Genomic DNA, 27,857 nt, shown 5'->3' with positions numbered 1-27,857 from the left:
TAACACCTTGGAACTCAGGTCTGTGGACTAAGGAGAGGCAGTGAGTTACAGATTGAGATTAGATCAGTGTGTGCTACTAATTTTTGCTGCGCTCTGGCATGGAGTTATCCTTGGTGAAGTTAGAGCTGTATAACTCTGTATGAGATTAATTGAAATTTCTGATGTTCTTACATTTTAGTATAGTAAAGATTGCTTATTCTCTAAATCAACCAAGTTCCTCTAGAGACCTCAGAGAGGGCTAGAGAAAGAGTCTTGTTATCAAGTGAGAACAAAACAGTCTTGCTCTGGAACTTGAAGCAGAAGGATTTAAGCTTGACATTATCCCCTAGCATCCCCCCTCCACCCCAACTCCCATCCGCCACCCACAAGGCGTCCAGAAATTAAGAGCTGTTGCTCTTTCTCACAATAGGGTGATGATGTCCTCTCTAAGTGATAACTTCTGGTTTATAATCAGAGACCATTCAAATTGCAAGGGATAGTTGTCTTTCTGAATCTTGGGTTGGGATCACCTGATTAGGGGCTAAATGCTGGTTTATACTGGCCCTTTTCCTAAATAAATTGTTTGGGTTTTTTCTGCAGTATTTTTTTCCTTTTGGGTTATCAGAAGAAGAAGGCTGGCAAGTAGATTTATTCTAAAGAGGAAGAACAGAACTCTAAGGGATTGGTCTATGAAAATGTCTGTCAGCTGGTTTTCTTGTCCTCTGAGCCAGCTGAATGGTAGTGGGCATCTGTTTCCTACCTCACATTTTTGTTATTCCTCTATTACCTATAGCACATTTATACAGAAATCTATATAGAAGTAAATGATCTATACTAATAAAAGTGTAATATGCTAATTAAACCAGGAGACCTTCCGGACATCCTTCAGGACAAAGCCATGGTGGCAGGGCCGAGGCAGAGGTGGTTAGGGGCGATCAGGCCAGCAGGGGAGGGCAATTGGGGGGGAGCAGGCCAGCGGGGGGGTGGGGGAGGCAGTTGGGGGTGATAAGGCTGGCAGGGGAGGGGCAGTTGGGGGCAATCAGTCCAGCAGGGGCGGGCAGTTGGGGTTGATCAGGCCGGCAGGCAGAGTGGTTAGGAGCAATCAGGCAGGCAGGCAGGTGAGTGGTTAGGAGCCAGCGGTCCCGGATTGCAAGAGGGATGTCCAACTGCCTGTGGGATCGGACCTAAACCAGCAGTTGGACATCCCCTGAGGGGTCCCAGATTGGAGAGGGTGCAGGCTGGGCTGAGGGACACACACCCCCCTGCACAAATTTTGTGCACTGGGCCACTAGTTATAAATAAATGAAAATGTTTGCTTTTTTTGCCATAGGTATTTTGATGTGTTTTTCATATATTTATTTTTCTTTCATTTCATGCTAATTGGCCTCCTTATAATTGCAGGGGTATTAATACAATGGTTGTTTGACTTGGTTCTTGTCTTTCACGATGATACCATTGTGTGCAGCCAATCTGGAATTAGCTGATTTGAAGGTCAGACTTCCCTTGCTTTCCTCCTACTCTCAAAGTATACAGTTTTGTCTCTTTTTTCTCCTGGTGGTTGCTCCATCCTGTGGCCACTGACCTATGCAACCAGGAAGTATAGTCAGATCAAGAGACCACACAAATGGGAGAAATCCTGCTCCATGTGGCTCCGCCTCTCCATCTGGCAACCCTTCCAGGGTGCACTTTCTATGTGTTAGTCCCCTCTCCTTGGAGATCCTCAGGTTCACAGTACTCTTTTGGGAGAAGGTACAGTGAGTGCTTGTAGATACTCATGATTTTGAGCTTTGATTATGGAGATAATAGAGATATGTAAGGTGGGGAGGGTCGATCTTAGAGAAAGGGAAACCAAGCACAGTATTGTAGTTAAGAACTCGGGCCTTAGAATTAAATAGACTTCCATTTGAATCCAAACTTGACCACTTACTGCTCTGTGACCACTTACAGATGTGTCATTATGGTATCTGTCCTTCACATCTCAGCCCTATGCCACCTTTCCAATCTCATCTCCTGCCGTATCCCTTCTCACTGTCTACTCCACCCCCACCCACCACCCCAACACTTGTATTTTAACCAGATAGAACTGCCTGGGAGTTCGTTAAAAAGTATACCTTCTGGCCTCATCTCAGACCTAATTACTAGAATTTGCACTCTATGAAGTGTGCATTAATGTTTAAGAAGTGCAGGTCTAAGCTACTTCCTAGAACTTTGATTGCTGGAAGAAACTATGTCACAGTAGACTGTTGAGTATATGTGAATGTCCTCTGAAAAAGTATGACATACTTTGCAATTTGAAGTATTCTTTGAATAATTCTATCAGTTAGTCCCAATTAAACAGTGTCCAAAATAAGAAATCCTTGAGCAGTTAGCTTCCTTGCTCCCTTCATTTCCAACCCTTTGAAATTCATCCTGCTCTGTTCTACTGATTTTCTGGGAGTTTTCTTCTGAATCCAGAGAAAGCCTCCTCACCAGGAGAAGTTTAGCAGACTCAACCAAATGCCTGCTATGTATGATGAAAGATAGTGTTAGGTGCAGGATGAGACATAGAATTGAAAGACTGGCTCTCAGGAAATTTTTTTATTTAGTTGGAAAGACAAACAGAATAAAACAATTTATGCCTTTTGTCATCTACCATCACCTTCTCTGAACCATTGAAATAATTATGTGATGTTGGTAGGGAAGGATTACTGGCTTTTTTTTTTTTTTTTTAAGAAATCAGATCCAAAGATATTAAGGGATTTATCAATGCCATATGGCTGTTAAAGAATTAAGATATGGCCTGGCCAGTGTGGCTCAGTCATTGAGCGTCAACCCAGGAACCTGGAGATTGGGGGTTTGATTCCTTGGTCAGGAAAACATGCCCAGGTTTCAAGCTCCATCCCCAGAAGGGGGCAGGCAGAAGGCAGCCAATCAATAATGTTTCTCTCTCATCAATGTTTCTATCCCTCTCCCTTTCTCTCTCTCTTAAAAACAATAAACATAAGGAAGGAAGGAAGGAAGGAAGGAAGGAAGGAAGGAAGGAAGGAAGGAAGGAAGGAAGGAAGGAAGGAAGGAAAGAAGGAAGGAAGGAAGGAAAGAAGAGAGAGAGAGAGAGAGAGAGAGGAAAAGAAAAGAATTAAGATATGTATCTATGTTTTCCAGCTTCAAGTCCAGGGTTGTTGGGGTTTTATTGTTTGTTTGTCTTTTAAATATTGTGGCACATTGTACCCTCTAATGCCAAATTAATTTAAAATAAAGAATAAGCAGTATAGGAGTGTAAAAGGAATTGTGGTAGTTAAGAGGGGAGAAATCATTAGCAGGATTCATCCAGGCAGAGAAAGCGGGTGGGCAATCCAAGAAGAGGCACTGGAGGGAGATAAGCACCGAGGCTGTTCAACAGTGTTTAGACCAGTGCTCTTAGGCTGTTTGGAATCTGATTGTTCCAGCCCAACCGAAGGAGGCATCTGAACTTCCTAGGTGTGGGCACCACTGTGGTTCCTTCCTTTGTGGAGAGTCCAGGAGACACGGCTGCAGACACAGCTGAAGGGACCTCCCCGTGGGCCTTTCCAGGCCGTTGTGTCTGGTGGACTACCACATTCACTCCTGAAGGCATGTGGGGCTTGCTTGGGGGAGTTGACAGCAGTGTCTCTCGCCTTAGGGAAGGATGGGTAGATGGTGTGCACTATTTTTCACAGAAAACTCGTGAACGTCAAAAAGCGGTCGAGATCAAGATCCATGAGAAGTGTGAGCCCAAGAGCAGGGACCAAAGTCCGGAGGATTATGACGGCGATGCCTCCGGGCGCATCGGTGTGGGAGATGTGGAGGGGTTTAGACCCAGAAGGAAGCGGTAGGTGATTAAAAGTAAAAAAAAAAAAAGCCCCTACCCGGGTGGGAGCTGCCAGCCCGCTGCTAGGAGTGACCCTCCCGGCAGGCCCCCCTTTGTGACGTGGCCCCCAGCCTCCGCCCGAGCTCAGTCTCGGGCAGGTGAGTCCCCAGCCCAGCGCCCCGCGGAGCAGAGCTGGGCCATGGCGGAGGCGGCCGGGACGGTGGCCGGGACCGGAGCAGGGGCAGAGGCTGTGGCCGGGACCGGGGCCGGAGCCGAGGCGGCGAAGGCTGAGCCCAGTGGCGGATCCCCAGGCGCGGACGTTAAAGCCCAGCAGCCCCCGGAGAAAATCCTCGCGGCACCGCCGAGGCGGGACTCGCGCTCGGTGCTCCAAGTGTCCCAGCTGCTGCTCGGGGCCATCGCCTCGCACCGGCGGCTGACGGTGGCCGCGCTCCGGAGGGAGCTGGGGAACGCGGGCTACGAGGTGCGCGGGAACTGCCGGCGCCGCTCCAGCGCCGCGCGCCCGGCCGGCGTCCCCGGCACCCTCATCAGGGTCAGCGGCAGCCACACCTCCGGCTACTTACGCGTCTGGAAGCCTCCAAAGCCCAAGAGGAAGCCGGGGCGCCCGAGGCTGGAGGAGGGCGCTCGGTCCTGGAGGACCCCCTCGGGGCTGCGGAGCCCGCGGAGGCGCCGCCGCGTGCGCTGCCGCAAGGCGGCCCGGCGGGCCCGGGAAGTTTGGAGGCGGAGCGCGAGGGTCCGCAGCGCCCTGCGGAGGCTGAGGCCGAGAGTCGGGGGCCAGGTGCGTTCCAGGGCCAAGGACTCGAGGGCCAAGGTGATGGACCGGGGGAGAGGGAGGACCGTGAGAGAAGACAGGTCTCGGTCCCGGGGGAGGAGGCCCAGGGGAGAGAAGAAGCAGGACCCTGAGAAGCCGGTGAAACGCACCAGCCAGAGGTCAGCTTCCGTTAAAACTGGCCCCAGGGCTGCGCGCACCGGCGGCCGCTGTACCTGAGCCCGCGGAATCCAGCGCGGAATCCTCAGTGTGGGAGCAACTTCCCTTCCTCCAGGCACAGAGCCTTTCCCCAGATGCTTCCCATTAGAGCCGCTCTCACACTCGCTGAAATGGACAAACTATTCACAAGACCTTTCAAATCACCATATTGTGTCTGTTTCCTCTTTATCCACGTGGGGGCGTGGTGGGGGTTGTTGGGGGGAGGCTTCGTAGCAGGGACAGGTGAGGTGAAGGGAGGTCAAGTCATTGAGGTTCTGTTCCGGCTGCAGGGCCCAGGTGTTAACGAAAAAAACCATTGAAACCTGTAAAGAATTTTAGTGAGTTTATTTGAGCCAAACTGTCGACATATGCCAGGAAGCAGAACCTCAATGAATTGAGATAATGCTCTGAAGAAATGGTGGGTCACATCTGTATTTATACATTGCCATCAAAGGAGGGACATAGGTGGGCTACATGAAATTCATTGGTGACGGATTAAGGAGGTGGGATAAAGTCAAACGGTGGGAAACCCCTGGGATTGGATAAAAAGTAAAATGATGGACACATACTTAGGTGGGTACAGGAACAATTAACATGATAATGAAGGAATTTGAAGTATCTGTCCTGGCGCCCACCACATTTGGTTGTGCCCCAGGGGCTCCAGAGAAAGGGAAGTTACAAGTTACCCAGATATCTCACAGATATCTCACAGATATGTTACCTTAGAGGCAAAAAGGCAAATGGGCTCAGTAAAGAAGATCTAAGTTGATCTTTGTCAGGGAAGGTATCGGACTAGGACGTGACTACCCACTATAACCTGTTTGTAGTTAAATATTTAATTTTCAAACCATCCTTTGTGGTTATTTCAGGTCTCTGAGTTTGCAAGACTGCCACGCAGGCCTCCCCTGAGCTTGTCAGGTTAGCATGTGGCTCCTTTTGTTCACACAGGAAAACGCCTTTCCGAAGAAAACAGGTAGAAGGAAACCAGTAATTCATGGTGTCAGACAGAAGTATTGAATTAATGTTAGATACCCTAGCAGCTCCCTACTGAGTGTGGCGGAGAGGGCAGGTAAGGAGAGAGGTGGGGGAATCATCGGGGCAAGAGGAGACAGCCTTCAAGTTGAGGGGTCTCCCTGACCCAAAGTGTTCTTACCTGAAATTCCTTTTAGGAAAAAGTCCCTTCTCCCAGAATTGATTGTAAATGGCTTTTAGATTTTTGCCCTGATAATTTTTAAAATGTTTTATATATTAATCCTCAGTTAAATGAGTGTGTGTGAAGCATCTGGCACAGGGCTTGGCACAGGGTAAGTCTGTCATCACTGAGAGTTAAATGAGTATAAACAATTCTTGATGGAGTGTTAAGGTGCTATAGCAGAAATCCGCTGGATCAGTACTTAATGAGACCAGGTTCTAGTCAAAGTTCCGCCACTCAGAACGTAGCTGAATTACTACTTAACCATTCATGGCCATGGTTTCCTTCTCTGAGAGAGAGAGAGAGAGAGAGAGAGAGAGAGAGAGAGAGAGAGAGGAAGAAAGAAAAAAACCGGGATTGAACTAGGATGATTTTAAGTGTCAGTAGAATAAGAAGGACTTAAATATCACATATGCTTTGATTGACAAAATTCAATAAGGGAATTTTCAACTGGGAAAGTACCAACTCCTAGAGAGTAAACTATTAAGATTTATAGAACATATATCAGAAATACAAGGAAATGGGGAAGGTTAGATAATGAATAGCTAGTTCTTTTGCTTTTCTGAAAAAAGAAAACATGTATTGGAGCACTATATATAAAATATGGAACATGTATGATTCCTTTTAGTGCTGAACGTAGGAGTTCAGAATAGATGGGAGTAGTTCTCATGCCATAGGCCATGACAGGACACAGGAATGATTCCTAGGGAGCCCTGGCCAGGTAGCTCAGTTCATTGGGACACTATCCAGACATTCCAAGGTTCTGGAATAAGCCAAGGTTGCTTGCGGGATACACAAGGTTGCTAGGAAGGGAAACAGCAGAGTAGTTGGTTCAGGGAAATGATGTTTCCAGCTGAAGCCAAAGGAGTGGGGGGTGGGGGGTGGGGGGAGCAGGGTAAAGGAAGCACCTAGGAGGTGCTTTTTATTCTGAAAAGAGGTGAGGGGAGGTGGGAGGTGGGAAAGTGTTAGAACAACCTGGAGAGCTTTTTGCAGAGTATGCCAAACCCAGCTTTTCCCAGAAGAGTCTGATATCTCTCTCATCCATAGATGATTTGAACTTTAACATTTCCCCCTGCTGTAATTAGGTTTATTGTGCTCTCACATTGTCTGTGAGCAGCAGAATGAAGCCAGCAGAATCAGAATCAGAATAGGGAGCCATCTGAAGAGATTAAGAAGTACAAAATGGTAGTTACAAAACAGTCATGGGGCTGTGGAGTACCGCATAGGGAAGATAGTCAATAATACTGTAATAACTATGTATGGGGTGCCAGGTGGGTACTACTTATCAGGGGGATCACTCCATAAATTATACAAATATCTAACCACCCTGTTATACACCTGAAACTATTATATAGTAATATTGAATTGTACTGTAATTGAAACATAAACATTTAAAGAAAAAAGACTAGAGAGCCATCTAAAAGTGGCAGCGAGAAACACAATTAGAACAAACTTAAATGTTCTTATGATAGCCACATGTATTGCCCCTTTGTAGTCCCAGTTATTTTTACCTAAAGACCTAGATGGTCTAGAATTAGGATGTCTTTTCCCCTAAGATACGTAGGAAAGAACACTGGCAACAATTTGTTTTCTAGATTTCCTAAGAACATCACACTTCTGTTTATATATAATTACTTCATTTATTAGTAAACTTACCAAATTTATTAAATGACAGACCCTGATCTTATATAACTAACAATGATCATTTCAGATTATTTTTCATTAATACGCTTTAGGGTGACTGTGCTCCAATGAAATAGAAGAAATAACCTTGGCAGGCTATCAAATAACTCATTGGCAGCCTATCAAAATTATCTAGATCCTAATCCTAGCTGGGTACTTCTGTGAAAGGAATTCCCAAGAATAGCTGATCTCATCACTAGTGTTCACTATGACTAAGTCCTGCAATATGCTGGGCCCTTTGCTGGGAATAAAGATGGATAAAACATAATTCCCACTTTTCATTGCTCACAATGTAGTGGCATATTTAGGTATTTAACTTTAGTCAGAGTAAATGGAACATCTGTGACCTCAATTCTTTGCTTCCCTTTTATCTCAACAGCCTAGTGCAATGATGATCGGAAAATTGTTGGACTTTAAAAAAAGAAAATTGTTGGACTTTAGAGTTGTAATGAACCTTAAATGCTCTCTAGCATCAAATATTCAATGGTTATTGAAAAAAGTTAACAAATGGCCTTTATAAATATGAAAAATGTGCAATTTTACTCCTAAGAGAAATGCACATTAAACAATAATTTTAATCCAAAAATGTTGGGAACCTACTCCATTGGTGAGGCTGTGGGGAAACCAGCACTCACATACAGTGTTAGTGGGAGTGTAAATCCCCGCCACCCCAAAAGAGGGAATTTGGCTTTCCAAATTGCAAATTCGGATATCCTTTGACCCAGCTGAACTACACTTAGGAATTTATCTTTTAGATATTAGTGCATTGGTGAAAACATTTATGTTCAAGGTATTTAGCGCAGCATTGCAGCAACAACAACAAAAAGGAAATAATCTAAATAGCATGAGGAGATTGGTTAAAGCATGAAGCTTCCCTCCAGTAAAATAGCATGAAGCTATAAAACAGGGGTCCTCAAACTTTTTAAAAGGGGGCCAGTTCACTGTCCCTCAGACCATTGGAGGGCTGGACTATAGTTTAAAAAAAAAACTATGAACAAATTCCTATGCACACTGCACATATCTTATTTTGAAGTAAAAAACAAAATGGCAAAAACACCCGCATGTGGCCCTCGGGCCGTAGTTTGAGGACGCCTGCTATAAAAAAATGGGGGGAGGGAGGAGATTCTCTATGTATTATTATGACAAGCTCCCCAAGATACATTAAGTGGGGAAAAAAATCAAGATGACCATACCAATGAAGGTAAATGTGTTTATTTGTATTGTATAAAGAAACTTTGAAAGGATATACAAAAAACTGGTCCTCTATTGTGAGGGGAAGGTGATGGGAATTGTAGAGGAGACACAGAAATTAGACTTTTTATTATATCTTTTTTGTATTTGTTTTCAGAATCATATAAATTGTGTAGAAATGTCCACATAATTGTCAATTACAGCTTTTTCATTTATAAGATGATGTGTGCTTTTGCATGCATTATTTCATTTCACCTTCATCTCAATCTCTTAGATCTTAAGTGAAAAAGCTAATGTTTAGAAAATGTACAATTTAGAAATTGACTTTTTTTTAATCCTCACCCAAAGATGTTTTTCCATTGATTTTTAGAGAAAGTGGAAGAGAGGGAAAGACAGAAATATCAATGTGTTTCACATCGATTGGTTGCCTCCTGCACGTGCCCTGACCAGCCTTGATCGGAATCGAACATGGGACCCTTTGGTCCGAAGGCCGATGCTCTATCCACTGAGCCAAACTGGTTAGGGCTAGAAATGGACTTTTAATAGTAACTTCAGTGCTCTCTTTACTACAGTTATAGATGTTGAATGGGGCCTCACCATCTACTATTTAACTCTATAAACATCTTTTTTATGTAGGTAAAGGTCTGAAGTTTAGAATTCATTTCTACACTGAATGTTTTAACGATTTAGTGGTTTCTTGCAGGATGTTCTCAAACACATTGTGGGGAGGTGTTTTCAGAACATTTCCATTTGAAAGTGTTCTCAAAGCAATAGAGTTCGCGTGTTCTTTCTCCTCCTCTGGGGAACTCTAACATGGCACGGCTGTCTGGTTGGGCTGGAGATTGTTCCAGCCAAAATCTAAGTGCCTAGCAAGGACAGGAAGATAGGTTGTTTTGGAAATTAATATAGGGGCACCATGTCAGGAAAGGACTTGGAAGAGAGGACCTGAAGACTGAGGGGAGGGAGGTGTCAGTGTGAGGCCTTGGATGAGCCTGGGAAAGGCAGTGATCTGAGAGGAAGAAGGAAGTCAGGCCTTCAGCAGTCCACTGAAGCTGGCTAAGAGAACAGGCACCTCCATGAACAATCACAGCTGTTTCTCCTCCCCCTTTTATCAAGTCCTTCCCTCCTCCCCCTTTTAATTAGGGGAAAGACCAGACTATTCAAAAGTTTTACTCCAAGTGACTTGTAGAGGAGACACAGAAACTAGAAATGAAGGAGGAGTGAAAGTGAACTGCAAGAAAATAGGAACATATGACGCACGGAGGCAGGCAACAAAACAGTCTGGCTGGTGTTGGGAAGGCTGCAGAGGGGAAGCAGCCCCCCAAACAGGAGGCTTGAAGCTCTTCAAGGCAACTCCCATGTAGGAAGAGCAAAGCCTTTGGGTTGTGCCAAGGCCTGCCAAGCGGTTCCCTCTCCCTGCCCCAGTGAAGCTCCAGGGCTGGAAGGCCATGTCAGTGGGTCAAAGGTGGTTTCTCCCCTGTCAACTTTCCATCTTTCCCCCACACTATTCCTTACTCTACGTTCTTCATAACCGGCCAGAACCCGACCTCTTCACCCTCAAAAGTGAATGCATCTGGTGGATCCAGTTCGTGCCTAACCCCATCTGTGTGCATCTCCTCTGGCTCCCCCCAAATCACCAATATTGTGAACTTGCCTAGGGCCGTGGTCGGCAAACTGCGGCTCTCGAGCCACATGCAGCTCTTTGGCCCCTTGAGTGTGGCTCTTCCACAAAATACCACGGCCCGGGCGAGTCTATTTTGAAGAAGTGGCGTTAGAAGAAGTTTAAGTTTAAAAATTTGGCTCTCAAAAGAAATTCCAATCGTTGTACTGTTCATATTTGGCTCTGTTGACTAATGAGTTTGCCGACCACTGGCCTAGGGAATCATTTTGCAGTCACCACCACCAGCTGGTTCCAGACTCAGCTAAGTTTTAAGGGCTTAGCAGTCTAAGGGTCTCCCAAGAGGAGACTGGGTACTTGAATAACCCTGAGACCAAGGGCTTCCTTAAATTTGCGCCCTAGGCCCTCACTCACCTAACCTGGCCTTCCCCTAAGCCTGGCCCAGCTCTATGCTCTGCTACCTCAGCCTCCAGGATGAGTTGAATCCCCAACTGACTGGGGAGTGACATCTGGGAGCCAGGACTTTAGGAGGGAGGCAGAGAGGCCTATATTGTGATGCCTTGAGGGTTTACGTTTCAGGAAGGACAGTGAGGGGTCTCACACATGGCTGCCCTACTTCCCCTGGGATCTCCCTGAGCTGTCTCAGGTCCCTACTCTGTTGCAGTTTTTGTGTTGTTGTTTTTTAATCAGGACTGAATTGCTGAGAATGGGGGGAGAGTAGAGGAGAGGACCCAACAGAGGAAATCAGTCACTGAGTCAATATATTCTTTATTCAATGACAGGGAATATAAAGAGTGTATAATAGATCCCTAAGGATACAGACGAAGGTCCTCCGCTGAGTCATCTGTGGGAGGTGCACAGTCCATCTGAGGAAATTAAGTCAGACAATTGCTAGAAATCTGGCAGGCACGGAGCAATTGGACTGGACGGCAAGTAGGCATATCCCACAATGCTTCCTGGAAAAGAGCACCTTGGCGCACAGTGTCATGAGGCATGGCGGGAAAGGGATGGCAGGGGAGGGCTCCGCTGGGGAACATGCTGAGTACAGGTCCGTGATCACCATCTCCCAGGCCTGGAACAGCCAGGGCCTAGCATGTAGCGAAGAACTCAAAAGATGGCTCGTAGAATTGGAACTACTTCTCAGGAGCCACAAGAGATAGGAAGGGACTGAATAAATCAAAATGGTGAAAAGTAGAAAGCCACTTTGGAAGTTACATCAAGGGAAGAAGAGCCTGTAGGGAATGGAGTAAAGGGCCTGGATTTGACAGTACCAGCAACTTTGGCCAAGTCCGGATATGAGAGAGAGAGAGAGAGAGAGAGAGAGAGAGAGGGAGAGAGGTAGAGTGGTGAGATGGTAGCTGAGCTGCTATAGCCAAGCCAAGAATTTGAGAAAAGAAAGTGGGAAGTACAGGCAGTCCTCGGGTTACGTCAGACTCGATGTACGTCGTTTCATGGTTACGTTGCCATCTCCCATTTATTTATAAATAAAGTTCCGTCATTTCAACGAATGTACATATGTGCTTTATGTTTTTTATTATTTATTTACCACAAGTAAAGGTCAGGAATTATCTTTCTTTTACATTTTTTTTTGCTGTTTCACTTCATTACTGCTGTGTATGTGCTCCATGTGAGTGACATGGATGCTTATGTAGGTGGGTTCCGACTTATGGCGAAAATCGCGTTACGTCGCGCCGTAGGAACGGATCTCCGACGTAACCCGAGGACCTAATGGACCCTGCTTAGTAGGGTTAAGGCTGACAGAAAAGAAACTGGACAAGAGAGGAACGGTGATGGAAGGAAGACAGGGACTGGGAAGAACAAACACCCTCAGGAAGGTGTATTTCCCAGACTAAACAAAAGAAAATACCAAACCAAACCAATCCATCTGAAAAAGAGAAGTGGGAGTTAGAGTGTAGGAAGCTGCCCTGGCCAGTATGGCTCAGTTGATTGGACTGTTGTCCCATATACCAAAAGGTTGTAGGTTTGATTCCCTGCCAGGCAGGGAACATACCCAGGTTGTGGGTTCGGTCCCAGGTCAAGGTGTGTGGCAGCAGCCGATTGATGTTTCACTCTCACATCTATGTTTCTCCCTCTCTCTCTCTCTAAAATAAATTTTATAAATAAATAAATACATAAATAAATACATAAATAAAACATGTCCTTTATAAAAAGAGTAGGGGAAGAGCTCCTTTTATTGGGAATATGGAAGTGGTGACAAGAAGGTAAAGAAGGACAGAGCCTGAGGTCTGGAGCTGAAGAAGGCAGTGGCCAAGCTTTTTTTGCCTTAGGGGAGAGGGGCTGATCACCTCCCCCAAAGAGAGGTAGGTTCATTCTAACCTTTTGGCCTTGGAGCTCTCCATAGGGGTGGCAGGTTTGCAACTTTCATTTCAGCCTGTCCTCATGAGGAGGCCTAGGAGAGGAGCTGGAGGAGGTAACAATCCCTTCCTGAAGCCTGAGTTGGACAGAATCTTCAAAGTAGGAGAATGTTGTGTGTTTTTAAATAGACAATTTTTAAATATTTTTAACTGATTTTGAGAGAAAGGGAGAGGGAGAGAAACATTGATGTGAGAGCATAACAGCAATCAACTGCCTCCTGCACGATCCCCTGTATGGATCGAGCTTACAACCCAGGCATGTGCCCTGACTGGGAATCCAACTGGCTGCCTTCCCATGCCCAACCAACTGAGCCACACTGGCCAGGGCAGGAGAATGCATTTTTGACATAGGTGCCATGGCTTAATGGGTTACAATCTCTGCCTAGTAGAGTCTGGGTTCAAATCTCCCTTGAGTCACATCTTACTAAATGAGCCTGATGCTCCTGCCGCCCTTGCCCATACAGTAGACCAAATCCTGGTTAGAAATTCCTTGCATAGCACCTTATTGTTCTCCAACGCCAACGCATTCTGAAGTTGGAAAACTTGGATTCTTCAGGGCTTGGGACAGTTGGCTTTACTCCCTACCTCTGTGCTGAATGCTCACCTACTCTGCCCCCAGGGCAACTATTAGGCCCAGAAAAGGACCAGATAACTAGCAAAGGAGGATCATTTCCTTGGTTGTCAGTTTTTCAGCTTTACATTGGATTTCCCCTCTTTGGTGTATCTGTTCCTTTTGTCCTTTCAGATTTTTGGACCCACAAATCCTCAGTGTCCACTTTAGAAGCTCCAGCCCCAATCAATCACAGCAACTTGGTAGTTGAAACTGGTGACTGACCCAGTCCTTTCATTGATTAAAGAGTGAAGGAAGGCCTTGGAACTCAAGAGGAACAGAACTGAAAAACAACTAGCTTGGAGAGGTTGCAGAAAATCAATCTGACAACATTGAAGAGGGTGTGATACCACTGATTGAAATGGAATTTGAATCTCTGAGCCAGAGGTTCTTAAACATTAGCATACCTCAGAGATCCAGGAAGATAGGCTAAAAGACTAATTGCTGGGCTTCCCTGTATTATCCCACTCCTAGTTTCTGATTCAGTGTGTTTGGGGTGGAGCCTGAGAATTTGCATTTCTAAAACAAGCTGTCAGGCGATGTTGATGCTGCTGGACCAAAGATCACACATTTTGAGAGCCTAGGCCTATTAGAGCATTCCAGGGAAAAGAAAGAAATTTTGCCAGGTCAGAATCTCTAAGGGGTCTAAGAGAATAGATTTTACTTTTCTGTTATTGCCCAATCCCACCCACTCTCATCCAGAGATGGAAAGAATCTATCTTCTGGTACCTATGGTTCTGCGTCAGGGCTCACCCTGTCCTTGATACAAATAGATAACAGCAGTTTGATTGCACGAGTGCTGGAAAGGGAAGGGTTTTGTCCCAAATTATATCACCTCATCAGTTCCCTAAAGGCATAACATCATTTTAACAGAGGAAAAGATTTTCCTTCCACTTCCACTACCAGCTATCAGAACACTTAAAATGTAAACAGATCTGGGTAAAGCTAACACTTTGGGTCACATTCTCCTGTGTAAGGGATTCTTTACAGAGATACTTTGATGGGATGCAAAGGGGAAGATACCTGCACCCTAAATAGAGGTATCACAGAGGGGAAAAGGTGACAGCTTTCTTATATGGTACTTCTCTATTTTACATTTTGCCCAGAGAGAACACAGAGGCATTTTTTATTTAAAGCAGTTAGGGTGGACATGTGGCAGAGGCAGTTGGAAGATGGGAGTAGTTTGAGGCTGATTCCCTGTGGGAAAAATCATTCAAGTCTACTTGCCCATATGATGGCTGTTGCTTATTTTATTTTTTGTCCAAAGGAAGTGGTGCTGGACCGAGGTAGAGAAGAGAGTGGTACACCAGAAATGACCTAAAGGGAGGCCCCTTCTGCACAAGGCCCTTAACTCCATGATGCCTTTCAGTTGGGTGCTATGACTGCACCCACACTTTAGGGGCTTCACTTTCTAGCCGTACAAATACTAAAACAGATTAAAGGCTGGAGGTTAACATCTAATTATTAGGAGTGTGATCTGATAGTATGGAGAGTCACCTCCTACAAGTCTTTAAAACAAGGTTTGTGAGGAGCTGGATTTGTTAGCATACTGTATCTTTAAAAAAAAAAGAAAAAGAGTAGATTGTAAGCAATACCCTTCTAGTCATTATAGACCAGACTATTCTTATATCCTACTGCCTCTGGTATCTTATTCCTTAAAATATTTAGTGACCATTGCCTTGTATTCTTGACATAAATATATAATGACCTTTCTTTGACCCCAGTTTAAGTGATTCCATGGGTAGGCTAAATGTATATGAAAAACTGAGTGAATTGCTAATGTATATTTTTTCAAAAAAGAGTTCCTGGTTTTTATCAGATCTTCAAAAGAGTCTGTGATCCAAAACAGGTTCTGAACCACTGCTTAATAGAGCTGATTTGCATGAATGAATGAGGCAGAGTGGGAAGGTAAAAGAAATGGCATAGTCCAGTTTCACTACTGGAAGGCAATACTTTCCTATTCCTTGGGGCTTCTCCTAATACTGATCCTAGAACAGTCCTGTCTATGAGAACCTAGAACAAGGCTGCCTTACAAAGGACTGGCCATTTTGCTCTAGTCATATGAATACAAGCAAGAGAAGTGCATTCCAGGCAAAGAAGGAAGACTGCTCTGAGCAGCAGAAGGCAGGGACTGGGTTGATCAAGTCATATCCACTCTAAGAAGTCCATTCAGCAAAATGACCTTATTTTCAGGTCCATATGGGTCCAGGGCTCTGAGGAGCTGTGATTCACCCCATTTTCCCTAAGCAAATGGGACAGTCATGAAACTAGACTGTTGCAGCTCCCTTTATTACCTCTCTGGTTAATTCCACCAATTGTGGTTGAAAAATAAGTCTGTTAAGGAAAAACCAGAATCTAAGCATTAAAGAGAAAAATACTGACTTTCATCCTCTCTGCTCCTCTCCACTCCTCTCCCTCCCTAACCCCAAACTGCTCTTACATACAAGATAGTTTTTAAATTGTAACACTGGTATTAACACATCATCAATAAAGAGAAACAATGACCAACTCATCAACTAACAGATGCTAGAATATTATGCAAGTCCTGGAGTTAAGAGTCTTAGCATGGACACTTTCCCAGAATTGTGAGGAATACCAACTGGAAAGTTGATTACCCTGCATCAGCTGCAAAATTAAACCACAGCCATTTCCCCTATAAGTTCTGTTTCAGAGAGAATAAGATCCTCAAGAATAACTCTGCCCCCTTGATGAGGCAATCAAGGTCACACAAGAGTAATGAAACAACCTGTAAGCACTGTGATTCCTGCCCTAATTTCTCAGCACTTAAAACAAGACAAGAAAACACACCACACAACAAAAACAAAAAACCCTCACTCAGCATAAAGCTTCTATATGCATCTTGCTTGAAACCCACAAGAAAGAGCTCACCTCACCGAGGATGTTTCTTTCTCTCTACACCCAAGCGAAAAGAATCTGTGGCCCCGAGATTCGGACATAGAATATCCAGTTGTCTTGATCTCAGTGACATTCAAGAAGTCTTTATACCTCAACTTCCACAACATTACCCAACACATAATCCTTTCCACTAGGGCTCCCGTAATAGATGAGCTTCCTATCTTGAAACAAAACAAAAACCCCATAAAATTCCCACTACCCTCATCACCAGAACACAGCCCCTAGAAAATCTAGCTTTTACAGTTTGTACTTTGCATGCTCTCTTCAAAGACCCTGCATACAGATACACATTGACACATAAAGACACAGTCAAGAGAAGAGGGGGACTGTCCAAGGAGATGAAGTTTTTTCTTCTGTGTGAGTCTGGGTTACTTGGGAGTATAAGGTCCATCTCCTAGCATGGTAGTATGATCTCTCAACTGGATATACATATGTGCAGGATAAAGGAGTAGGAATAATGGGTGAAAAGGTTATTATTTCTATTTTCCATCAGGTGGGGTTGAGAGGTGTGGATGTATATTTGGATGATTGGGGTGAAGATGATGGACCCACACAGGAATGAGATCTGCCCTTCAGCTTCCACTTGGATAAAAAGGGGGGCTCTTTTCTGTTTCCTCATTACTCTAACCCAGTGTCATCAGAGTGTTTCATGGAGTCACCAGTTCTGTGGGATGTGAGATAGAAAGAATACTGAGGTCAAATACATTTAGGAAACGCTGCATTAAGAGGCTTAAAGTTTGCTTTACTACATCCATTTTCAGAGCCTTTAATATGCCAACATGGTCTTTCTCTCTCTCATGTGTAACGTAAAGAGAGTATAAGAGTTACAGTACACACTGGTGATACTAAAAATATTTAACAACTGGTATGGCATAGGCTCCAATCAATCAGAATGGACCTCAGCCATAAACCGCTGGTACCACTGTACCCTTGAGAATGGACTCGGCTGAATATCAGCCCATGTAGTAAGCATTGTTTCCCAAAAGTTTTGCCCAAAGAACTCTATTTTATGTGGCATCTCACAGAAGTGGTGAAAAATGCTCTGGCCCATGCTGAAACCTCATCTTTCTAGGGATGAGGCCAGGCCTCATGATCCTGGCCATCAGGGGCAAGAGAGGGGCAGCTCTGGCAGAGACGCCTGGCAGCACCAGCTGATAGATGTGACCACAGCTACAGCAAAAACAGAAATCAGAAAACAGATGTCCCTCTGTCCCAGCTGCTCCTGGGACTCTGTCCCTGATGGGTCAGCAGGTGCCTGTCCAGGTGATGTTTACGGCCAAAGCTCTTCTCACAGCGCGGGCACTGGAAGGGCTTCTCCCCAGTATGGGTGAGCCAGTGTCTCACCAGGTGGTGCCGTCGGCCAAAGCTCTTCCCACACTCAGTGCACACGTGGCACTTGGGCACCGGTGGGGTGTGCTGCCGTTTCCTAGCCCCAGGGCTCTCGCCAGCTTCTTGGCCTTTGCAGGATTTGCCTTCCGCATGCATTCTCTGGTGGCTGGCCAGATGGGAGCTGCATCGGAAATTCTTGCCACACTCGGAGCACCTGCTGGGCTTGTCATGCATGTGGGTTTTCTGGTGCCGGATCAGGTGATGTCTTCGCCCAAAGCTCTTTTCACACTTGAGGCAGCTATAGGGCCTCTCCCCAGTGTGCGTTTGCTGGTGCCTGGCAAGGTGGGAGCCCCACACAAACTGTTTCCCACACTGGGGGCATGTGTGTGGTCTTAACAGGGAGTCCATCTCTGTGCTACACAGAAGATTTGAGAAGCTATCTTCCTGAAGAAACGGTGGGCCCAGGAGCATTCCTCTGGAGCTTCTGGGCATGGAATCCCAGCTCTCCTCCTGCTCCGGGTTCCAGAGGACAGTATCTTCAGATACACTGGATAACATTCTGGGAGGTTCTGCTTCTAGTTCAGGGGTATCCCCCTCGTGCTCACTTCCATCTCCTGTGGAGAAGGGAAAATACCAACCCCATGATGGGAGTCACCAGAGAGGACCTCAGGACCCAAGTCACAGGTGAGGTTGTATGATGTCTGTTAGGGCCTAACCCTCACCCAACAAGGACTGAGAGAACAGATTTTAATGTTGTACCAGACAGTGCAGGAGGTGTAGAGTTAGAAGCCTAGGCCTAGGAGACAGACTACCTAATTTTGAATCTCAGCTTTCCTACTTAATTTCTGTTAGCCTTCATTTCTTCTGTAAGATGTAAATAATTATAAGATAGATAGCACAGTACCTGCACATAGTAACCACTTAGTAAATGGTCTGTGCTATTGTGATTACTTATTTACCACTGATCTTTACTATTAATTACCATCTTCCTGCCTAAGCATAAATAGAGAGTTAAGGAGTGTGCTGCAGTCATCACGGGCTGGCTGGCCACCTGTCAGCAACACCAGAGACGCCGTGGAAGCCCTTTCTGCAATAGGAGGGGAGTTGAACAGCAACAACACCAACAGTCATGGCAGCAACTAATGTTTATTGAGTGCTTTTTATGTACCTGGTGGTATTGTTCTACTATGTCAACATATTTAAGTCTCACAATAACTTACACGTGAGGAACCCAAAGAGAGGTTAATCACTTTTCTAAGGTCCTGAATTCAAATCCACCAAGTTTAGCTCCGGAAACCTGCCTTCCAAAACCGTTCTGCTATCCTGTCTTGCTTTTGAAGAAAAAGACCTCTAAACCTTTCGATTCTCCAGCTCTCCAAGGCAGAGGAAGGATTAGAGGGACATGGGATGATCACATTCCAAGAGGGATGAAGGCTGGGCCTGAAAGTCCACTCTAGGCTCTTACCTGTATATGTTACCCTCAGGATGTCCCTCTCCTCTAAGTCCTGTGGGTCAGGGACCCATTGTTCTTCCCCTCCTTCTAGTTGAGAAAGCATGTCCAGCTTAGGAATTGGAAATCCTGCCCATGGGAAAGGAAAATAGGGATGTCAATTAGTACAATGGTAATTCTATATTTCTGAGAAAAGCTGTTTCCTATATTATTCTTTAGAACTCTAGATAAAAGGCCAGATACAAGCTTCACCCTCCTCATCCCCTCCCATTTTTTTAAGTTGCTCTTCTTTTTTCCCCAGAAAATCACACACTATTCCCCAATGCATGTGTTCTCTTCCACTTATATTTCAAATATTTCCAACCCAAGTGTCCTTTCTGGTCACAACTTCCTTTATTTAGCTCTAACACAGCTATCTCTCCACCCCTCCCCCTCCCCAACTCCCCTCTGTCCCTAGATGGTTTCTGGGTTTCCAAGGACTTCTTTCTATCTCTTAGATGTCCTGCTCTCTGTTTTGTAAAAACCTGCAAATTCCCAACTGAGAAGAGCCTAAAGGCCTCTTCTCCATGGTTCAGCATTGTTTTGCCGCTGTCTTTAAAAATGACGCCTCACTTCCATTCTCCTTGAATTAGTCCTAGTGCTCTTTTTCTGGTGGAAGGACAGACAGCTCCCCTGACAAGGACAGACAGCTCCCCTGACAAGGATAGACAGCTCCCCTGACAAGGAAAGAACCCTTGACAGACACGATCCAACAGTGCTAGAGCACAGGGCTCATCCTCCCAGAGTGCAATCTTTTAGTGGCTGGGGAAGATCATGCTTACTTAGAGAGACCACTATCCCACAGTTCTCTTGCATGACATATTCTCCATAGAAGTCTGTCTGAGAAGGGTCCAGGCTCCGCCACTCCTCCTGAGAGAAGCACAGTGACACATCCTTGATGGTTACCAGGCCCTGAAACAAAATGTAGCATCATCTGTCACCAGCTGTTCCTTAAGGAAAATGTGATCCCAATATAAAAAGATGGGGTAGTAGAAGAAAGAGGGCAAGAGAAGATCTGGAAAAATAATTACCCAGAGAGGCCCCTGGGTAGGCCCATGGGTGAAGGGGAAATGAGGAGAGGGGTAAAGGTAATGGTCAGTAAGTGAGGTTAGTGTCTCTAGAGGAGTCTCCCAAATGGGACTAAAAGTCGGAGACACCAGAAAATCACTGCTCTCTCTGTTAACTATATGTGTCTGCCCAGTCTCTTCTTATTATTTCCATTGAAAAAACTGTTTTCTGCTCTCCTTCCTCCACTTGACCGTTCCTTTTCTATCAGCACAAAATGATATAGATACGATAAGGACACATATGTAATACCTTAATCAATAAAGAAAAAAAATTTTTAAATGATACAGATAAAACATTCACCCCACGCCCACCACCATGTCATATCTTTATCATCTGAGCAGCACAGTATGGTGTTTAGGAGTCCAGATTCTGGAGCCAAATAACTCCTAGCTCTGCCATTTACTAGCATTATGGCCTTACACACGTGCCTTAGTCTCTTCCTGCCCTTTTCCATAAATGCCCCATCATCCACCCAATCTTGTCTACTTTATGCTCTTCCAAGCTTCCTTCAGGTTCTCTTTTCCTAATCTTCACAAATTTATCTCTTAAAGAATATTAATGAATTGTTCTTAAAATCTCCCTGTGGATAGCACAGCCATCTAATAAAAACAACAACACACCTGACTTCAAGGAATTCTCCTCTTCTTGTTATATTTTCCTTCATTTTTAAAGGCTATTTTGAGCCTCTCGGAAAGGGATAGAATCTATTCACTTATAAGATGAACATACTATTCGTGATCATGTGACATAACAATTCAGTGGGAGGATGCTAAGGCCGCAGTAATGAGACCCCTGGGAGAGGCCCAAGGCAGCACACAGCCCACCTGTGATCCGGCTGCAAGAAGTGCAGCTGCCATCTCCCAGTCTCCGGTGCTCCCCTCCTGGGGAACGGCAGGAACCCAGGGAGCCGACTGAGCTGGTGAGGGGAGAAAGGAACCATTAGAGGTGTACCATTCATCCTTTCCCAATAAGAGCCGAGGCCCCATTTTAGCGGGGCTTAAGGGTCACGGTTTTTCTATATCTATGCCCATTGGTAAGACTCAAATGCAGAAATATAGTAGAAGAGACCTTCACTCAAAATGTTCAGTAAGGGTATTGAGGGGCTTTTAGATCTTTCCTGTCATCCATCTCTACTACACTGGCTATGGTATGAATTTATATTATTTAAATGTAATTTTCATCTTGTAAAGTGTATCTTACGGGGTGTGTTCTCCAACAGCAATCAGTGTTGCTGTCACTTCCTTAGTCTCCCACATTTGGTACCACTAAGATGCACTTGCAGCAGGTGGAGGGAGTGGTTATATAAGAAGTGGGGAAAACCCTATTGTGTGGCTTGCAGAATACAGGAGCTCCTTATATTCCTGTGACCAGGGCCAAGGAAGAATGGACTAGCTGTGATATTGATTATGCCAGTGGTCGGCAAACCGCGGCTCGAGAGCCACATGCCTCAATCAGATTGAGGACGTTTTTAGCAAAGGCCAGCTTAGGAGTACCCTAATTAAGTTAATAACAATGTACCTACATATATAGTTTAAGTTTAAAAAATGTGGCTCTCAAAAGAAATTTCAGTCGTTGTACTGTTGATATTTGGCTCTGTTGACTAATGAGTTTGCCGACCACCGGATTAGGCTGTTCAGTTCAAGGCAATCGGGGATTTTTAACTCTACTCTCTGAACAGAGAGATTAGGAGACTACTCTGCACTGTGCTCCCCCCACACACCTCCTCCAGACGCTCACCCTTTTCCTGAAGGGACTGTGGCTCTTCTTCAAGGTCACAGCACAGGTGTTCCAGTGGCCCTGGTGCCATTCTCCATGGCCCCTCCTCTTGGCTTCCCCTTTCCACCGGGGGCTCTGCTCCATCCAGCCGGACATTCATCGACTCCCATCCTGTCCCTAGGGCTGCTGTCTGTTCTGAAAGCATTTTTGCTGCGAACCCGAATTGTGACCTGGAACAAATTCATATCAACAGTTCCCATGAAAATGGAAAGGGTTGATATTCCTAAGGGAGTTAGGGAGACAGCAAAGGGATAAAAGATGAAACTGGATGATAGGAGCTTGATGGAAGATGGACTTTAAAAGCTTGATATAGTCCAATCAACTGAGCCTGAGCCAAGCTTCTTGCAGGAACTAAGAAATGAACAGGTGGCACAGAGCAAACTCACTAATGGCTATTTTGGGAACCTTGTGATAGAAACAGAATACCCCTGAAGGCTACAAGAACTTCATTTAAGAAAAATAAAGGAACAATCCTGGAAATTCAAAAGCTATCCGTTAATTCCAACCACTGAAAAAGATAGTAAACAATCTGGAAACATGAAGGAAGGAATGCACACAGACTTGCACCCAACAAAAATGGATATAATCACTTATAAGATTTTCTGCCACAAATTCCATTCACATTGATTAGTTTAGAATGGATTATTACTATAGGTAAAAGTCCCAGCCAAAGCATGTATTTGTGTCAAAAACACTTTTGTTTCTAACAGGGGAAAAAACAAAAAGTGAAGAAAACAGGAAATATGGCCATGGGGAAAAGTTAAAAACATGGACATAGTTTTGTGTTGGTTAAGAAAGGCTAATGAATGATACTACCAATGAATAAAGAGAAACGTTTTCAATTTCTATACGGATCTCTTCTGTGTGTGTGTGTGTGTGTGTGTGTGTGTGTGTGTGTGTTTTAAGATCCTCACCCAAGGACATGCTTATTGACTTTAGAGAGAGAGGAAGGAGGAAGAAGGAGGGAGGAGGGAAGGGAGAGGAGAGAGAGAGAGAGAGAGAGAGAGAGAGAGAGAGAGAGAGAGAGACATCCATGTGAGAGAGAAACATCAATCATGTGCGAGAGAACCATCGATTGGTGTACAAGACGATGCTCCAACTAACTGAGCCACACCGGCCAGGGCCAGATCTCTTCTTTTGATGGCAAGAGAAGAGGTTTAGGTTTTTAAAAATTCTTCATAATAATCCAGCAGTGCGCACGACTGGGTGTGTGGGCTCTCCTTTTCTCCGGACATCTTAAAAGCAGGACAGGTCCCACTTGTGTTGTGGTACAGGCCTTGCTGTCTTATGGCACAGAAACAGTCTATGACACTTCACAGAGTCCCTTTCTCCTTGGCAGAGCTTTGGTAACTACTCCGGCTCACTCCTATCTACCCAACAACATTTGCAAGAACCCAAGATCCCAGGATGGGTAATGACAGATATCAAGTTGTTTATTTTCTTGCCATTTCTCTTTGACAAAAGAGGTAGGTGGGAACCCTAAGCCCAATGCACAGAAAGAGAACAAATTCCCCTTAAATCTCAGAAGTCCAGACGCCCCAGGGCCTCACGGGAGCATCCTGGGCTGATTCCCAGTTTAGGTTTCCTTGTCAGAGACATCTCGTAAGAAAGGAAAATTCCCAATAAAGCAAGAAAGAGAAACTTCCATTTTCGTTTTCTCCTCTGAATTCTGGCCCCTGTATTCGCTTCACTTTTAACATACACATCAGGCACCAATTCATCCTCTTCACCGGAGGTCTTCCGTGTTCTCTAGCTCCCTTCACACACCCTCCCTCAGGACTTGACCTGGAGCCAAGTATCTGGACACCTGTCTCCAACCTATTTCTCCATCTCCCCAGCAGCGGAGTCCCTTGATAGGAGGCCTCTCCCGCAGAGCCCGTGGGCCAGCTGTGAGCCTCCCCAGACCACTGACAAAACCGGCCAAGTGCTGGCAAGAAATCTCAGCACAGGTGGGAGGGCGGAGGCACCTGTCCTCGGACTGCATCTCCCAAGATGTTTGCTCTCTCAGAGCAAGCACCTGGCAGTTAAGGTGTCAGCCCTAACCTGGCTTCTCCTGGTCCCAGGACGACCCCAGGCCTACTGGAGTCGGGTTCTAGGTTTTCCATTTCCTCTTTTTTCCTCACATATCTGGGGGGGCGGAGGGAGGAGGCCGCGGCAGGCACCTGCAGAAGTTAGTTTTTGCAGCCAGTGCGGCTGGACAGAGAAAGGACCACGGTATGGACACGAGTAGCCCAAGGGCACAGGGACGGGCGGCGCTCAGCGGAGCAGCCAGGCCCCCGCCCCGGGCGGGCGTGGGCCCGAGGGGCGCCGCTCGGGAGGAGGGTGGCTCCCTCCCTCCTCCGGTCACAGTGCCCTGGAGGGGGTCACATTTCAGAGTATCCGAGGCTGGCCGAGCGGGAGCCGGGGCAGTGAGGTCAGAAAACAGGTTTCCCGAGAACCGGGGCAGGAGCGAGGGAAGAGAAAGGGGCCACGGGCAACCTGCGCGCGAGTGACAGCGGCGGGAACCCGCGGGGCTGACAGCGGCGCCGGGGACGCGGGACACTGGGCGGCGGGCGGGCAAAAATGTCCGGGGGGGGGGGGGACCCCGGGGAAGGCAGCGACCCGGAGGCCGCGGCGATTCTCCTCCCCGCCCCCACGGGTGACCGGCCCCCACCCGCCGCGGGCCCCGGGGAGCCAGGCGTCCTCCCTCCACTCGCGACTGCCGCCCGCCCGCCCCCACTCACCCGGTCGGCCTGGCCCGCGGCCCGGCGCCTCCTCCAGGCACCGCCCGCCCCTCCCTCCGCCCCGCGCCGCGCCGGAGCTGCAGCCGCGGAGCCAGCGCCAGGCGGAGACGGCCCGGCGGGCGCGGCGGGGCGGGCACAGGAAATCCCGCCCGCTTCCGGGGCTCGGCGGCGGCGGCGGCGGCGCGGGGGGGGCGGGGGGCGGGCCGCGGGGCCCAGACGTCGGCTCCCGCCGCCGGAGGTCGCCACCCCGGGGCCGACGCGGGCCCCAGCGTCCCGGTCCCGGCTGCCGTGGCCGCCGGCCGCTCCCCGTCTGGCCATTTTTCCGGCCCGGCCCGGGCCCTCCCGCGGGGTTCCTCGCTCGCGGTTCATTAATTACGGCTCGTTCGGTGCCAGACAGCCCGCCAGCCTGGAGCTCCCCGCGGAGCTTACCTCCTGGGGGCCGGGACCGCGGGAACGGCGGGCTAGAGGGAGCACCGGGGAGGAGGCACTCGTTCCCAACGGGGCCGGCCCGGGTGACTGCACCGGGACCGCCGGCCTGGCAGCCGCATTGTCCAATTTGCAGGAGCCGCGAGCCGCAGGTGGCTGCTGAGCTCTTGTTGTGCGGACTTCATTAACAAAACGTAAAATAGCTAATACGCAGTATTTTGGACATAATAGGGTTAAAATTTATTCAAATGAATTTTATGTACTTTTAACTTTTTCATGTGGTTACTAACATGTTTAAATTTTATATGTGTGGCTTGCATTAACTTTCATTAGACAGAGCTACTTCAAAGCATTAAGGTGAATTTGACTGGGAAAGCTGAGAAAGGCCTACAAACATAATAAACACATTACCATTAGAATCTTCTTTATAATCTACAAATTACATTCATTATTCCTCATCACAACAACTCTGTAAAGTCTTACAGACTTCAAAAATACGTGACTCACTTAAGGTCACAGGTGACAAGCATTCCTTTAATATATATATATATATATATATATATATATATATGTATGTTATTTTTTCCTATGTGCCAGGCACTGTAACTAAATGTGGGAGTCCGAGATCCTAAAGGAACTGTCTGTGGATTTAAGGACTCAGTCAAGAAATATTTGCAATAAAATGTAATGGATGCTAAAATGGAGGAATATACTTCGCACTGGGAGCAAAGGAGTGAACGTGTATGGGAGAGAGGCTAGAGAAGACCTCGCAGAAGTCTTGAGGCAGAAAAGTGGCGAGGGCTCCATAATGAGAAGGAGAATGTACTAGACATGCACTTGGGAATGGGTATAGAGCAGATTCTAGAGCAGATTCTAGGATATGGGGTGGGGGGAAGGGAGTGGTAGAACCAAGATTTGTATCTCAGGTCTTGGAACTAAGTCCAGGGGTTCTTTTCATTGATGTTAGCACTGGTGAGAAATACGAGGTGTATTACTAACAATAGGGTAGGCCAGTGGTCGGCAAACCGCGGCTCGCAAGCCACATGTGGCTCTTCGGCCCCTTGAGTGTTCTAACGCCACTTCTTCAAAATAGACTCGCCCAGGCCGAAAACCGACTTTTGCGCATGGGCCACGAAGTTTCAATCGCACTGTACGTGCGCGCCTGCACATGGTATTTTGTGGAAGAGCCACACTCAAGGGGCCAAAGAGCCGCATGTGGCTCGGGAGCCGCGGTTTGCTAACAACTGGGGTAGGCTAACAATACCAGATCTCTGTGGCTTAACACAATAAATGCCTGTTTCATACAAGTCACAGTGTGTAGTGGGGCCGGTGGGTGGGGTGTCTATTTCAGGCTGCTTCTATGTTGTGGCTCCACATCCCCTGTTGCCTTGGAATCATCCCATCTATAGGCCTCAGATAAGAGAGGAGAGCTGTGCCTGAGCTATCAGGGGCCAGCCCTGGAAATGGTGTACATGTTTTCACCCTGTTCCCTTAGAGTTCAGGTGTGTGGTCACATGGCCCAGCCTAACTGCAGGGGTGGCTGGGAAGTGAAGCGTGTGTGACTAGTAGAAAAGGAAATGGGGTTAGATGAACACTTAGCATTGCCTCTGCCACACTATTAAATTGAACATAACCAAGTACCTAAATCTGACTTTACCTAAAAGGAATATTTGGGGAGAGCTGGCAGGTAGATATATATGAGAAACAGCATAGACTCTCCTCTCCTTTTCTTTGGGAAATAAATTGATGTGAGATTGTATCCAAAACAAACAAAACTGAGAAAAATAAGCTTTGGCCTAATGGCACCATAATGAGTCATTAATATTTAATAAATATCTACTTTATGCCAGAACCTTGTCTTAAACATTACTGGGGCGGAGGGGTGGGGTGTGTGTGTGTGTGTGTGTGTGTGTGTGTGTGAAATACCTTTATATTATGCTTTCAATGTGTCACCTCTTCAGCTGTTAATCCAGAAACTGTGAGGTGTAGATATTATCTCAGCATGGGTTCAGGGGCATTAAGCCAAAAGGCAAAATTGGGAATTGGGCCTGGCCTTAGACTTATAATCTGGTGCACTAGTCACCAGAGTGGTATCTTAACCTTTCACAGTAATATATGGACAAGCCCAAACTCCTACATACTAGTAATGTTATAAGGTGGAGTAATTAAATATGCACTGAGTAGTAGGTAGATGATTCCATCTTTTTAAGACTTTCTGGTGGAATTGTTTCAAGATCAGCTTTTTTTTTTTTAAATATATTTTATTGATTTTTCACAGAGAGGAAGGAAGAGGGATAGAGAGCCGGAAATATCGATGAGAGAGAAACATCGACCAGCTGCCTCCTGCACACCCCCCTCCGGGGATGCGCCCGCAACCAATGCACATGCCCCTGACCGGAATCGAACCTGGGACCCTTTAGTCCGCAGACCGACGCTCTATCCACTGAGCCAAACTGGTTTCGGCAAGATCAGCTTTGAAGGCAAAATGTAGGAAGAGCATCTTGGCTAGAATCAGAAGGGAGAAATGGACATGCTGTGTGGCATGCTATGGGATGAAGAACAGAATTGTGGGGATGTCTAGAGTCTAGAAAAAAATGAAATGGGGAAATTGACAGAAAGATTAGAATAGTGGGTCAAGGATTTTTATTTGCCATGTCAAGTAATAGGGATGTAGGAATCCCTTTCCACGTCC

The 27,857-nt window shown here is 46.4% G+C and overlaps 2 protein-coding genes across 3 annotated transcripts; one reads left to right on the top strand and one right to left on the bottom strand.

Annotated features, from left to right (window-relative positions):
- Positions 1–3,857: 3,857 nt before the first annotated feature.
- LOC103285505 (testis-specific H1 histone) lies at positions 3,858–4,936 on the top strand. Its single transcript, XM_008140895.3, has one exon. The coding sequence runs from the start codon at positions 3,984–3,986 to the stop codon at positions 4,788–4,790; it is 807 nt and encodes a 268-aa protein (XP_008139117.2). The 5' UTR covers positions 3,858–3,983; the 3' UTR covers positions 4,791–4,936.
- Positions 4,937–12,616: 7,680 nt separating this feature from the next.
- Positions 12,617–24,831, bottom strand: ZNF641 (zinc finger protein 641). 2 transcript variants are annotated; one of them, XM_054719122.1, is made up of 6 exons: positions 24,740–24,831; positions 21,978–22,186; positions 21,065–21,156; positions 19,955–20,084; positions 19,149–19,262; positions 12,617–18,297 (listed from the first exon to the last, which is right to left on the bottom strand). In XM_054719122.1, the coding sequence occupies exons 2-6, from the start codon at positions 22,159–22,161 to the stop codon at positions 17,543–17,545; spliced, it is 1,275 nt and encodes a 424-aa protein (XP_054575097.1). In that variant the 5' UTR covers positions 22,162–22,186; positions 24,740–24,831; the 3' UTR covers positions 12,617–17,542. The 2 variants fall into 2 exon arrangements, with proteins under 2 accessions (XP_054575097.1, XP_054575098.1); XM_054719123.1 differs by lacking the exon at positions 24,740–24,831 and having other exon boundaries at positions 21,065–21,151; positions 21,978–22,082.
- Between the last annotated feature and the right edge of the window lie 3,026 nt (positions 24,832–27,857).

This window comes from Eptesicus fuscus, chromosome 7 (assembly GCF_027574615.1).
Source record: "Eptesicus fuscus isolate TK198812 chromosome 7, DD_ASM_mEF_20220401, whole genome shotgun sequence".
NCBI lineage: Eukaryota > Metazoa > Chordata > Mammalia > Chiroptera > Vespertilionidae > Eptesicus > Eptesicus fuscus.
The sequence above is the reverse complement of the archived record's forward strand: the minus strand, read 5'-3'. Positions and strand labels throughout refer to the sequence as shown.

What these genes read in the sequence shown, in the direction of transcription:
- LOC103285505 (XM_008140895.3), top strand. Translation starts at nt 3,984, where the DNA reads ATGGCGGAGGCGGCCGGGACGGTGGCCGGGACCGGAGCAGGGGCAGAG.
- ZNF641 (XM_054719122.1), bottom strand. Translation starts at nt 22,161, where the DNA reads ATGCTTTCAGAACAGACAGCAGCCCTAGGGACAGGATGGGAGTCGATG. An exon ending in ACAGTCCCTTCAGGAAAAGG is followed by an intron (nt 21,157 to 21,977) that starts GTGAGCGTCTGG and finishes TCCCCTCACCAG; the next exon opens with CTCAGTCGGCTCCCTGGGTT. An exon ending in TGGGATAGTGGTCTCTCTAA is followed by an intron (nt 19,263 to 19,954) that starts GTAAGCATGATC and finishes TCCCATGGGCAG; the next exon opens with GATTTCCAATTCCTAAGCTG.